Raw genomic sequence first — 15160 nt, 5'->3', positions numbered from 1 at the left:
AATTTGCTTCCCTAGTAAAAGACTGTAAATACCCTTTGGAGACTCAGACCTCTGAATTTATGTCCTGAGGACAGTAACAGGATCTATAGGGTTGCTGTGAAGGTTTAGTGAGTTGAGGCACACAAAACTCCAAGTACACTGGTCTGGCACATAGTGATTGTTGGACTGACTGTAAAAAACATTGAACAAATGATTAGTAAGTGTCCAGTTGTAGGAAGGGCTAGAAGGGGAGAAACTGATGTTAAACTGAGGGTATTAAATGATGAATCGTTGTTTTCAACTACCATTAAACCATCGTGATGTACTGCTGATGGTTGATTCCACTTAAGGCAACATGTGAGAAACCAGGATGAGCCTTTAAATGCTTTATTATCTATTATTCTCAAGGAGCCTCCTGAAGTAGGTACAGTGATTCTCCCTAGTGCATAGATGGGGCCCCCCAGAGCCACAGAGAGCTGATGTAGCTATCCTGTGGTCCCCGACTATGATGAGGAGCTAGAACTCCAGTTCACGTTTACCTGACCCCAGAAGTGATATTCAAAATACTTTAGGAGTGGATGCCTGGGTGGCTCAGCGGTTGAGCGTCTGCCCTTGGCTCAGGGCGTGATCCCAGTCCAGGGATCAAGTCCCACGTCAGGCTCCCTGCAGGGAGCCTGCTTCTCCCTCTGCCTGTGTCTCTGCCTCTCTCTGTGTGTCTCATGAATAAATAAATAAATAAAAACTTTATAAAAAAACTTCACGAGGAACAAATCTTGGCTAACCAGAACAGGGCATTGACCAGGAGGGATCCTGGAGGCCACTGATAAATGACCCAGTGCAGCAGTAATCGTAGGTGACAACTAAGCAGAGGCCCTGTCTGACTCAAGGCTCCCGTGGGCAGCAGCAGAATCAACCGTGAGGCTGCCTGTGAGTCACTGGGAGGAAGAACATTTTGAAAATCAGATCTGAACGTGAAATGAATCCTTTACGTGGCAGCGGGTGTCCCATCTCTGAAGTATTGTGAGGTTAGGAAGACAATTTCTTGTTGGGGAAGTTGTGGAACAAATTCTATCTTTGGGTGGAGGTAGGACTTGATTTCTAAGCTGCGCTTTACCTTTACTATCCTACGGCTTGGTGATAAATAGCCTTTAGTTGTTTTTTTTTTTTAAGAATTTATTTATTTATTCATGAGAGACACACACACACCCCCACACACACACACAGAGAGAGAGAGAGAGAGAGAGAGAGAGAGAGAGGCAGAGACACAGGCAGAGGGAGAAGCAAGCTCCATGCAGGGAGCCCGACGAGGGACTCGATCCCGGGTCTCTAGGATCAGGCTGAAGGTGGCGCTAAACAACTGAGCCACCTGGGCTGCCCCTTTAGTTGTTTTACATGAATCTGGAAAATAGCAATAGGGCTTCCCTTCCTTGGCCGCCCCTGTCCTCCCAAGCATTGTGACAGGAGCTTTTCATAGTTGTTCAGCTGTATCACGTATGATATTATTAAGACCATTTTACAAATGAGAAAAATAAGTCTCAGAAAAAGTATGCCAATCCATTGTCTGCAGAGTGAGCACTGTGGACTCCTAATCTGAGGCTCTTATTCTGATATCCAGAAGAGCTAGCGTGCCCCATTCTCTACCATTTCCAGCCTCATTTTCATACCACCCACTGTGCATGCTCTACTCTTATCTCCAAACTGATAACAAATTCAAGTATGTCCCCTTTGCTGGACTGGCTTTGTATTTTCACTCAACTACAAATAGGAAGTTAGGTTGAGCTCAAGTATTTGCTTGAACTTGATGAGCTGATCTGGCCTCGGCTCCCCTCTCTTACTGCTTCTTGAACCACTCTCCCCCTTTCTCGCATGTTCCAACTGCAAAGACCACTGTGCTGCTTGGGCAGAACAGACTTCGACCTTAGAGCTACTTGTCCGGCAAGTCTGGGTTCAGATGCTGCCTACCAGCTAGGTCTTCTCTGAGCACCATGCTAATACATAAGGTAGCCCGCCTTCCCCCCAGATGCGTACTCTCTTAGGATCCTGCTGATTGCCCAGGAAGCACTAAAGGCAATCTGTAACTAACATGGTTATTTAGGTGCTTGGTTCCTTGTTCACTGTCTCTTCAACTAAACCGTGAGCTCTGCAAGTACAAAAAAACCCCATGTTTTTATTTTTCAAAGCTCTATTCAAGAACTGTGTGCCTGGCACACAAATAAGTGACTAAACCTGAAAGAATGAAGCTTCAGCTTTGTACTCAAATGTGTGTAGGTAAAGTAAAATTAAATTTGGACCAAGTCACAGGTTGCATAATTAATGAAGCTCTTCAACTAATAGAAATTACCAGAAGCACAGCACAGGCTAGTTAAATGTTAACCTGGAAACGAGCAGTTCTCTGCCTTTTTCACTGGGTTTTCACAAATAGGTGGTCTTGTGTAAGAAGCACAGTCACAAAGCTGCTTTCAAAACTGCCTGATGCCTAATACCAAGAAGGCAAATTCTCCTGTTTTCGCCATGTGTTATTCATGCTCATTCATTATTTGGTAGCTTGGGAGCAGGTGCTGAGTAGAACATATCAACCTAATACCCTCATTACTGCACTGCCGTTTTGTTTTTGAGGCTCAAGTGGCCCTTCTGCTGTGGGAGTGAGAGAAAGAGAACATTTACAAGGCTTATGATCTGCTGAAGAGAAGATTTACCAAAACAAAAAGTAAGGTCATTTTCTTAACCATTCCACAGAAAATGGTGGCCTGAAACCAAATTCTTGATCCCACTGCAACAGCAAAAATTATCAATAGGTTGAAAAGAAGAAAGCCAAGTGGAATGTACACAGTACAAGCAATCAGCTAATCTATCATTTTTTAGACTTACAATTTTCTCATACTGGACACACTGCTTTGGTAAACTGAAGAAGATTTAACTTCCCTTATAGATGCCTAAAAGCAAAACCAAACACCTTGGACCAGAGAAATGTTATAAGAAAGCCACAGATATGTGAAATATCTTACCAAATCTGAAACATAAAAGACCATCTGTGGACTACATAAAATAGTTTACTATATGCTAAAGCCAATGGATTTGACTTGTTGAATATTCTCTTGGGTTACCCTAATTTTGCAGGCAATTTTAACAAGTTTCTTTTCTTTTCTTTTCTTTTTTTTTTTTTTAATGCTGGCCTCCCATGCCATAATATATTTGAAGCAGCACGTCAATAGTGAGGACAGAAGCTGTTCTGAGTAGCACCTTCTACACATGAAGATTAAAGTCTTAGCAGCTAAGAAAACTATACAAGCATACTGCATTAGTTTACCGGGGCTGCTGTAACAAAGTACTACAAACCAAGGGCCTTAAAAAAACCCAGAAATATGTTATCTCATAGTTCTGGAGAGTGCAAGTCCAAAATCAAGGTTTCAATAGGACCATGCTTCCTCAAAACCTATAGGTGAGAACTCTTCCTTGCTTCTCCTTAGCTTCTGTTGGTTTGCTGGCAACCTTGGGCCTTCCTTGGCTTAGAAATGCACCACTCCAGTCCTCTATCCTGACATGGTGTTTTCCTCCTGTGTCCTTCACATCATCCTCTCTCTGTGCCCAAATATCCTCTTTTGATAAGAGTACCAGTTACACTGGACTGGGGCCACCATAATGAACCAGTTTTACTTGATTACCTCTGTGAAGACTCTCTTTCCTAATAAGGTCACATTCTGAGATATTTGGACTCAGGCTTTCAACATATCTTTTTGGGAGACATGCAATTTAGCCCGTACCAACTAAAAATACGTATCTAAACCAGTGTTTGTTGCTGTTGGGTGAACAGCAGTAAATAGCTCCTCTGATTTTTTTTTTTTTTAAGCTCATCTGATCTTGAGGATGCCTATTATTTTCATATGAGGAAAAATAAGGGAGCCTTTATTAAGAGCAGGGTCTTTGAATCAGATTATCCTACTTTTGAATCTGGCCTTAGTACACGAACTACATGATATTAGGCAAATTACTCAACCCTGTCATAGTACCATTGACTATCAAATTAGCCAGTGCACACAAAATGCTTATTACCACGGTGGCCACTGGCATATGCACAATAAATGATAGCTCTTCTTAAGTCATTAAAAAGATGATATATGTACTTTGTAGTATAAATTAAATGGTTAAAAAATGCTGGTGAGCGGAAAGCAGTAGGCACCTTTAGGAACTAGAAAAACATCTCTCCAGATGACTCACTCCTACTCTCACAGGCTTCAGAAAGCTGGGGGTGTCACTGAGTTGGCAAGTTCATTCAACTGTCACTCAATGATCACTGACTAAACTGATTAGCTGCAGAAAGATCTTATTTTTTTCCTATGCATTATCATCTCAGGAAAATGAAATGTGACTTTCAAGACAGTATGGTGTATGTGAGTCAGACAGAAGGTGAAATGTCAGCCAGGAGAGCTCTGCCTGTAACAAACTAAAGACCTTGGTTGAAATGAATAATTTTGGTTCACAGCTCAACTGCAAATAAGACCTTAATTGGTCAGTGTGCTAACAGCTGTTTTTCACACCTCATGTCTCATGCTTTTTAGATAGTACATTTTGGTCACACAGCCTTCTTGGAGAGAAATGGGTGTGTGGTAGAGAGCAAAGAAACACTGAGATCACACTTTGAAGAACATCCTATCAGAGTTAAGGGGAAATCATTCTAGACTCTTAGGTGTGAAAAAAAAAAAAAAACCCATCCTGGTCATTTAGTTAAACCTCCTTGAGGGAAGTTTGAGGTTATGTTTAAGGTCATAGAGGAAATTGGTGTCAACATCTGGTGTAGTACAACTTCTTTAGAGGAAGTATGGTGGACAGATTTATGGTGACCCACATGATCCCCACTTCCTGGTGTCTTGTATCATCCCCAGTCCCTGAATGTGGGCTGGTTGTATAGCTTGCCTTTTTTTTTTTTTTTTTTTTTTTTAGTTTTATTTACTTACTCATGAGAGACACAGAGAGAGAGGCAGACATAGGCAGAGGGAAAAGCTGGTTTCCTGCAAGGAGCCTGATGTGGGACTCGATCCCAGGAACCAGGGATCATGACCTGAGCCAAAGGCAGACACTCAACTATTGAGCCACCCAGGTGCCCCATATAGCTTGCTTCTAACCAACATTATGTAACAAAGCTGATGAGATGTCACTCCTGTGATTGTGTTCTATTATGTAATGGTTATTTAGTGATACATACTCTTGCCTGTCTAGCACAATCACTCTAGAATCTTGCTCTTGTCAGTGAATTTGAGAAAAGGAGCTAATAATATGAGTCCTACAGCCTCAAGGAAATTAATTCTGTCAATATCCTGCCTGAACTTGGAAGTTGACCTTTGCCCAGGCCAGCCTGCTGAAGAAAACCCAGTTCTGGCCAGCACCTTGAATGGAGCCTTTCAGAGAACCCAGTCAAAATGTGCCAAGACTCCCAACCCAAAGAAACTTTGAGATAACTATAACTATGTGTTATTTTAAGTCACTTTGTGGTCATTTCTTATACAGGATAAAAAAATAACAGCATGGAAGAAAGGCAGCACAGAGCTCCACACGCTTGTGGGCATACTATAGGAATGTATGCATTAAATTTATAAAGTTGCCGAAGACAACATTACCCACGGTAACCTTTGCCTTTACGTTGACCCAAGGATCACATGTCTATATTGTCCTCATTCATTTGTTCAGCTATTGATTTATTCAGCAACCACTCTGGGTTAGATTATATGCTGGGATTCAGAACCTGAGTGAGGTGTAGTCTCCATCTGTAAGGGCTTAAGTTTAGGAGGGAGAGATGGCACTTTATAAAGAATCTTGTAACCCAGGGGTTACAAATTCGAAGCATGATTATAACCATTGTGAAGATGCAGATGAGTGTGTACATGCGTGTGGCAGGATAGACCCACAGCCACTTATTTTATTTATACTACATGCCACAGGATTAAGATCTTTCTGATATGAATGTTGAAATGTTTTACTTGGCTCCCTTTAATGCCATGATATCATTAACTCTGAACAGCAAGGCACTTGTCCGTCCTTTCACCACTGCAGTCCAGCATCGAGAACACTGTCTGGCAAAGAGGTGCTCAAGAAACAATTTGTGAATGAATATTTATAGTAGAGGCATTATCTCTAAGCTTATTCTTCACCATTGAAATGCTGATTTCTAGAAGAATGATAGCAGCTTCTCGCAAGTAGCTACTTCAGTCCAAAGGCAAGTGTGGGAAAACCAGTTCCTATGTGTCTCTTCCCAGAGGCTCCGAGATGAACCAGAGTGTCAGTTACTGGTTCCTGTGATCATAGCAAAGAAGACAAAGGTGATGAGTAAAAACACCGGCCTGTCTATTTTGGGCAATCGGACATTTTCTTTTATTCCTGCTTCAATACATCTGTAATCTGCTGGAGATGAAACGTTTGCAACTCTGCTGTATTGCAGTTATCTCTACAAATTGCCTCATTAGAGTTTCATCTCATTCCTATAGGATTTGGAAAGCATGAGAGTGGGGGTAATTCTTACAAAGAGGAAAAAAAAAAACATCAACACTCCCTCACAAATGGTATTTTGATCCAGGATGACTTCCTCTTTCACTGTCCCATACAATTGGCTTCATTAGTGCAAATTTGTAATTGAGGCTTCTTTAACATCTGACTAGGGAGTGAATACAAATTTGTCTTTGGGCTCTAATCATTATTTTCCGTCACATTAGTCACTGGAGAGACTGTGGCAATCAACAAATCAAACAGTACTATCCCCACAGGAAGGATTGTAACGAGTTTCATTTTCCTTGTTTTCTTAATAAAAACAAATAATCACTGTGTCTACATTTTAAAATCTTTGCTCACTGATTTAATGTAAGTTAAGGGGAATACTGAACCAGAATCTGGCCATAATTTGGAAACTAATGCTGATTTTCAAGCTGTCCTCGTAGAAAAACGTTTTGACTTCTTGCTAATAAGAAAAGTGTCTAACTGCACGATTCAAAATTAATGGTTATTGTGCAATCCTGTGTCTTCCACAACAACTGCAGGAAAGGAAGTTTCTAAAAGTGAGGACATGTAGCTAAATACTCTACATATTGAGGAAAACTACCAAACACTAAAGTCTGTAGACTTAAAAAGAGTCCACAAAATAAAACAAAACTCTCTTCATAGCTCGCTTAGAATTTGTGAGAGAAACGGGATTTATGGTATTTAAAAAAAAATAACCGATAGCAGACGTGGCTGGCGGGAAAGTCAACGTGAGGCAAAAATTCAAAACAGACCGTTCTATGGAATACGGGTTGATTAACGAGCGCTTTCCTTCAGAATACGGTTCTTCTTACACAGACTGGACTCTTCGTTCTGCTCTGGTTCTTAAAATCCTTTTTAAATCCTCTGAACTCTCAAGAAACATTGTTTTCTGTCGCCCCAAACCATCATCTTGTCTGAAGTAGCTCAGGCGCTCTCCCAGCCTGCGCTTTGAGTTGTTCTGTCCTCAGTGGCTGCCGATGGGCCACCCTCGCCTGTGGAGCCAGAGGACGTGCCCAAGGGCAGTGGCCGGGCCTCACCTCGTCCCCTGCCCGCCCCGGAGCCACAGCCGCGCTGACCACCCCTCCTGTGGAGATGGTGACCTCTGCCCTGCCTTCAGTGACGCCTCCCCTACTCGTCAGCCCGGCGACCCTGGGCCCGGTCCCTCATCTCCCCAGCCAGCTTCCTTGGCTGTAGATGGAGACCCGGCCCGGGCTCCTGGGCGGGAGCAGACTGGATGAAAGAAAGCACCGGGGCCTGCTGCCCAGGAAGCCCTCGGTAGGAGGCAGCCCCCCAGGCTACGGCTCCACACGCATTTGCATTTGCCGAGGCCTGTGGAGAATTCTGAATCTTCTACCAGGTCCAGAGACATAATGTTGTTTTTGGAACAACGTTTTCCTGAAATTAGGAAGTCGCATATTTGACCCAAGCAGATAGATGGTCTTTCCTTGTCTTCGGCAGCTACTGAATTTCGTAGACTCTGCTTTCTTCACTCACGACGTAGTAATTCAGAACTAAGGATGTGTCTTATTATCCAATTTTCTAAGTAGCTGAAAGATGTTTTATCTTAGATTCCATCAAATCTAGCATGAGTTTTTGGATTTTCTTGAAGAAAGTTGTTTTTATTTTTATTTTTTATTTTATTTTATTTTTTTTGAGAAAGAGAGAGAGAGAGCGAGCATGCACTAGTGGAGGGGCAGAGAGAGAGAGAGAGAGAGAGAGAGCCAGAGAGGGAGACTATTAAGCTAAGCGTGGAGCCTGATGCAGGGCTCGATCTCATCACTCTGAGATCACGACCTGAGCTGAAACCAAGAGTCAGACACTTATCTGACTGAGCCACCCAAGCTCCCCTGAAGAAAGATTTTTAAAAAAAGAGAATTACTCAAAAGCTTCCTCTTCTTCTATGTTGCTCTTCACCATTTTAACTCTGCCCCCTGAGCCCGAGCCTCCGAGTGCCATCATTATTATCCTTTTAACGCTGCAGACAAAAGAACACCGCTTATTTTACTGTGTCCATGTGTTTTAAGCCACTTGACACTGTCTCAATTTGATATTGGGTACTCTGGAGGCAGAAAGCCATGATTATCAGAGCACTCTCCCAATCAACCTGTTTATTTGGTCAGTACTGTCTTGAAAAGCCTTAATGATGTTGATACATGCCCTGTTTTTTTCCAGAACATTTATTTGCCTGTTGCCCAAGCATAAATATTAATAACGACTTCTTTCATTCTCAGGAGTTCCCTGATTTGGATGATGAATTATATGGTTACTCCATGTGAACACCAAGGTAGGTCTGAAATTCTTGGCTTTCATACCTTATATTTTAATTTTGTCTCATTTGTAAACCTGGCTTTTAGTCAATCATTTGTATGGTTCAGGCATGCGAGGTTGCTGCATCCTTGTTCTACGGTGAAAAGCAAAACACACATGAGGTTTCCATCGTGGCAGAGCGGCAGATAGTAATTAAGTAATTACACATTAACAATGTCACAGGTCCTCAGGAGAAGTACAAAGAGCCACAGTCGCCTATACAATATAACACATGAGAGGCTCAGTGGGGCCTTATAGGCAACAGAAATACACCTGGATTATTTTCTGACCCTGAGAGGAGCTCCTCTCATTTTTTAACAACATGGTCAGAATGTCACTGAGTTTGCCTTGCATTCACCTTACTGCGGTGAGGAGACACTTTGGTTCAAAGAGGCTCTTCTGAGGATGGGCATGGAGTAATGATTGTGAGTGTGTGAAGGCCCAGAGGGAGAAAGTTAATCGCTGGTTTCTTATACAAGTGGCAGAATGATGAGAGCAACAAAGAGCAAGGGAGGAAGTAATGAACAGCAATGTTTGGTGTTTGTAAGTTCCTTAGGGCACAAATTGTGTTGACTTTTCTGTTTTGGTTTTTTTTTTCTCCTGAATTCCTTTTGGAATGCATTTCTAAACATAGGGCAGAAATGCTTAGAGTATCTTGACTTGTGATGACAGAGAAAATGAAGCCCAGAGAAAGACGACACAGACCCCAGATTCAAACAGGGAAAGAAAGTTGAAAGGCCCTTGTAGCCATGCTGGCTTCTCATTGTACCTGTCTCCTTTCTGAGATCTAGGATGTTAGCAACCCAAGCAGGCTGTGGGTTGGCAATCTTGGGTAGGATGAATGAGCATGAATACCCCGAGAGAGACACCATAGACTACAAATAGGCAAGTTTTTCCTTAGAAAGAACTGGGGTTGTGATGGGGGCAGAACGTTAGTATGGGAGAAAGACTGCTTGGGAACAGGGTTCTCAGTTACTGACAAAACACCAGGTGTGTTCATTTGCTTCCAAGCTCATAGACGATGAACTGGTCTGCTTTCTATTCACCTATTGCCTGAAGAGCACATTTCCAACACAAGTAGGTCCTCCGAAAGACAGGAAATTAAAATATGACTGAAAGTATACAGGATCAAGATTACACACAGATTGTTCCATAGTACCTGCACAGAGAATCTATAAATTATGATGCTACATCTTCATCCACAGGCTCTGTACTCATCTACATATATTTTAGATAAATGTCAACTTAGTGGTTGGAAAATATTTTATTTGGCCAGAATTTTACTACACTGTAAAGATGTAAACATACTTAAAAACCTAGCAAATTCTTCAAAGATTAGAAATAAGACAGCAGCAGAGTCATATGTGTTGATTTCCACTCAATGATGCATACTTAATGCATAAATTTCATATGTGTAATGAATGCAAGTTGGTGTAGTAGTCAGAGCTCTGACTTTGGGTTCAGAAAGACCTACATTTAAATTCTGGCAATGCCATTTGTCAGTGATTTGTCCTTTCAAATCTTTGAGCCACAATTTCCTCATCGGTATAATGGTGATCCTATAATGAAATGTGGTATCTTCCTTGAGTTCTGAGAATTTAATAAGATAATATAGAATAGCACGTAGTAATATCTGGCATATGTACAAAGTCATCAGTAAATTGTAGCTGCATTGATGGTGATTAGATTCAAAATTCTTATAAACGATCGATCATATAGTTGTGGGTTTATTTCTGGGTTTTCCATTCACTTCCATTATATTTGTGTCTGTTTTTATGTCAGTACCATCCTGTTTTGATTATTACAGCTTTGCAATATAACTTGAAGTCTGGAATTCTGATAATTACAGTTTTGTTTTTCTTTTTTCAAAATTGCTTTGGCTATTCAGGATCTTTTCTGGTTTCATACAAATTTAAGAATTATTTGTTATAGCTCTGTAAAAAATGCTGTTGGCATCTTGATAGAGATTGCATTAAATCTGTAGATTGCTCTGGGTAGCATAGACATTTTAATAATTTTGTTCTTCTGACCCATGAACATGGAATGTTTTTTCATTTCTTCGAATCATCTTCAATTTCTTTTATCAGTGTTTTGTAGTTTTCAGAGTATAGGTCTTTCACCTCTTTGGTTAACTTTATTCCTAGATATTTCATTGTTTTTGTCACAATTATAAATGGAACTGTTTTCTTAATTTCACTTTCTGCCTCCTCATTATTAGTGTACAGAAATGCAACAGATTTCTATACATCGATTCTGTACCCTGTGACTTTACTGAATTCATTTATTGATTCTAGTAGTTTTTTGGTAGAGTCTTTAGGATTTTGTGTGTGTAGTATCATGTCATCTGCAAACATTGAAAGTTTTACTTCTTCCTCACCAATTTGGATGCCTTTTATTTCTTTTTGTTGCCTGCTAGGTGAGGCTTGGACTTCTAGTACTATGAAAGAGATGGAGCTAGAGAGTATAATGCTAAGTAAAATAAGTCAGAGAAAGACAAATACCATATGATTTCTCTCATAGGCAGAATTTAAGAAACAAGACAACAAGCAAAGGGAAAAAAAGAGAGAAACAAACCAAGACATAGACTCTTAACCATAGAGAAATAAACAGATGGTTACCAGAGGAGAGGTGGGTGGGGGAATGTGTGAAATAGGTGAAAGGCATTAAGGAGGGTATTTGTTATAATGAGCACTGGGGAATATTTAGAATTGTTGAATCACTATCTCATACACCTGAAACTAATATAAGACTATATGTTAAGTATACTGGAATTAAAATAAAAATTTTAATAAATATTATCATAAATAACCTGGATGATAATTTAATACCTCCAAATCATGGTTTTCTCATATTTAATACGGTCCAAGTATACCTGCTCTGATCACTTATCACAAGTTATTATAGAGATCAAAGGAGATACTACATAGGAAATCATCAGTAAAACTACCGATATCTTTGTATTGCTAAATTCTGCTCTTGAAACCGAAATTACAATAGATGTTAAATGACTAGAATTGAAAAAAAAAACTTGAACCAAAAAAAACCCTACCAATATCTCTTTTAAAAAAGATTTTATTTATTTGAGAGAGAGTGTGTGTGTGAGTGGGAAGAAGAGGGAGAGAATCTGAAGCAGACTCCGTGCTGAGTGCAGAGCCTGATGTGGGGCTTGATCTCACAACCCCAAGATCACAACCTGAGCTAAAATCAAGAGTCAGACACTCAACTGACTGAGGCACCCAGCTGCCCCACCTACCAATACCTTTACAAAGAAAAGTATTATCCTTTTCTGTCTAATGTCTATTTGAGTTTATACCTACTTGTGTTATTTGTCTCCATTTAACACAGATTCCCCAAGTGAAGGAGATACATTCCTATATGTCACTTTTTCTTTGTCTAGTGCCAATACTCATTGATTCTGGTATTATTGTTCACTAACTGACCTTGAGCAAATTTAGCTCAATGTACTCATTTAAAAAAATATTCACAAGAGGGACAATAAGACTATTTCAAGGGGCTGTTGCAAGAGTTCAGTGCGGATTACCTGTCATGTTTAACAAGAACTTGTTGAATGTACCAGGTTATGAATTCTCTTCTGTAATTCAGTGCAAGGCTGTCCCCTTGGATCTAACTGACCTGTGGATGATGCGCTGGCTCTGTAGGTAGTCCAAGGCCATGGCCAGCTCACAGATGAAGAGCTTCACGGTGTCTTCCTGGAAGCGGACATTCTGCTGCAGGTGATAGCGCAGGTCCCCGCCCAGCAGGAGATCCACTACCATGAACATATCCTCCTCATCTTGGAAGGAGTACCTGGAATAGAATTAGAAATGAAAGAGTATTAAATACATTTACATACTATAGAGTCCCAGAGGCAAATGACCCCTCATAGATCAGAACAGAGTGTTCTCGAGCAAAGAGTTCAAGGTGTAGGAGCAGATGGTCTCTCCCTTGCTCTATGACCCTAGACCTTCAGTTTCCATATGTGTGAAGGGGAATAATATCTACCACATTTGATCATAGTAAAGAACAAGTACAACACTTAATATCCTGCCTGACATATACTAAGCACTCAATAACTATTAGCTTACAAAACTATAAAGCCCAGGAACAAAGAAAACCCCACTCATCCACTTACCATTAACAATCATATCCTAACCACACTATTGCAGGAGGTCCATAAAATGTGAATTATGAGGTGTCCTTGAACCATTCTCATTCCCATTTTTCCACACGATAAAACTTCATTGCCCAGCAACCTTATAACAAATCGTGTACCGCATTAATGATAAGAAAAAGATACAAAAGGGCAATAAAAAAGTAAGTGCATAGTACAAGGAAGTAATTCACTTTGGGATGGGGAGGTAAGGGAAAGCTTCTCAGCGGAAGTGAGACCTGAGTTATATTTTGAAGGGTGGTGATAATAACAGGCACAAAATAAAACTGGTGTCACCTATATCTCCATTGAGCCACTTCTCTGGGGCAGGCGCTGAAGCCCTCTACAAACAGCACCCCTAGCAACCCCCAAAGTGCTGCTCTTAAGCTCCCATTTTACAAATGAGGAAGTCAAGACCTGGTGAAGAATGTGCACAAGGTGAAATGCCTAATACACGGTAGAGCTGAAGTGTTCTCCAGGTCCAAAAGTAAGATTTGATAGAGAAAAACAGCCTGCATTAAACCCAGACATGGGAAAGAACATAGTGTGAGTCGAAAAAGGAAAATAGTTTGGGTTTGCTCTCCAACAGGTATGATGGGGAAGCTTGAGCTGAGAGAGGAACGCAGATGGCACATCCCATGACAGGTGCCTGTTCACAAGTCTGTAGGCATTAGGGTGACAATGAAGAGTTTTAAGGAGGACCTACAATCAAGCATGGACTTCACACTTGAAGGAGCACAGTGTGGAGAGATTGGAAGAGGAAATGAGATACAGGAGAGCAGAACTGGCCTGTGCTGTTTGCAAAGAGTCTCTTGTAAAAATGCATTCCCGCTGCTAGGATTTATTTTGTTTCCTTCAAAGCAGAGACATGATTTCTAGGCACAATAATGCTCTCTGAATCAGCACTGTTTTGACATGTTTCTTTTGACATAATGTCACTGAGATCACATTTTAAATTTTTATTTGAATCAAATAATTCTTTGATTGTCTGCAAGCTGTGCCCAGGGATGCAAACTAATTCCTGGTGACAAATTCTTTGCTTGGGAAAGAAATGTAGAATATCAATAACTGAGGAACCACACCTGGTATTTTTTTTTCTTCTTTATAATGATCATTGTGCTAAAGGAGAAGGTAGGGAATTGCAAGGAAAAGAAACAAGAGAAATTCAATGAAGCATTAATCTGAAGCAGTAACATTCTAATGAAGACCACCAGTTCCTGATGCTTACTTGTCCAAAGAATAACATTTTGTTTACCACTAAGACTGATTCACATAGAAGATGACAGAAATTAAGCCCTTGGAGAAGTTTAGACAGAAACACAGGAAACGCTTTGTAAAAATATGACGATGAATACATTTTTGGTATTGTCTTTTTGGAAATGATATTCTTCACTTCACTGTGATAACTGGCTGGTCATCCCTGCCATTGGTTCAATGGGCACCAGAAAAGGTGCCTGAACCCGGGCTATTTGCTTCACAATCCTTCCCACTCCACTACTATTTTTATATTTTTTGTGTTATATTTGTTGTTTTTATTATATTTGTTGTGTTTTATTGGACTTTCAGTAAGCAACAATGTACTAATAAATGTAATCATGCCTGGGACCTGTGATACCTTCGGCTGCTCTCAGCTAATGAATCCGAAATGATGATCCCCCCTGGGATGTGTGTGAGGTCTGTTGGGATCGGTGGCAAGTGGGGTAGGGGTGGTGATATGGGTGAGGCCTGGGTATCAGAAAAAGGAGAAGAGATGCCAAGGGAAATAGCCTATGCAGACCAGGCTATCTTACAGAGCAGTCGTTGACTGCGTTCAGCTCCCATGGGAGACAGGTAGAAGTCAGAAACCTGGCCACATACCAGAGGACTCCCCTTCCAGAGGACTCCACTCTACTTAACTCCAAGGAAGGGCAATGATATTATTAGATTTGCCTTGATGAGCAACCATTTTTCCTGAACAGATAAAGGTGTCAGTCATGGCAAGTTAGCAACAGTGTTCTACATGCAGGGGATTATTAATCAAAGAAAGAAGTGGCCCAGGCAAGAGGCAACATTCTTCACTGTCCAGTATGAATATAAATTTATTTAATCATGGAGCCAGGTTTGGCTGTTAAGAATCATATTCCTCCTTCAGTACATCAGATCTGAAGCCCTTTACATAGATCTTAAAAACTCTCAGAGAAAGGGAAGATAAGTATTTGATTATATAGAACCATATTCAGT

General features: G+C 40.8%; 1 protein-coding gene across 3 annotated transcripts in view; it reads right to left on the bottom strand.

Annotated features, from left to right (window-relative positions):
* STK32A (serine/threonine kinase 32A) overlaps positions 1-15160 on the bottom strand; it is a 127985-nt gene that overhangs the window by 50310 nt on the left and 62515 nt on the right. For all 3 annotated transcript variants that reach the window (XM_025447652.3, XM_035713556.2, XM_035713554.2), the window contains exon 5: positions 12424-12597. In XM_025447652.3, coding sequence (XP_025303437.3) covers positions 12424-12597 — 174 coding nt within the window. The remainder of the gene's footprint in view (positions 1-12423; positions 12598-15160) is intronic.

This window comes from Canis lupus, chromosome 2, assembly GCF_003254725.2.
Source record: "Canis lupus dingo isolate Sandy chromosome 2, ASM325472v2, whole genome shotgun sequence".
Taxonomy (NCBI): domain Eukaryota; kingdom Metazoa; phylum Chordata; class Mammalia; order Carnivora; family Canidae; genus Canis; species Canis lupus.
This window is presented reverse-complemented; position numbering and strand designations above follow the sequence as displayed.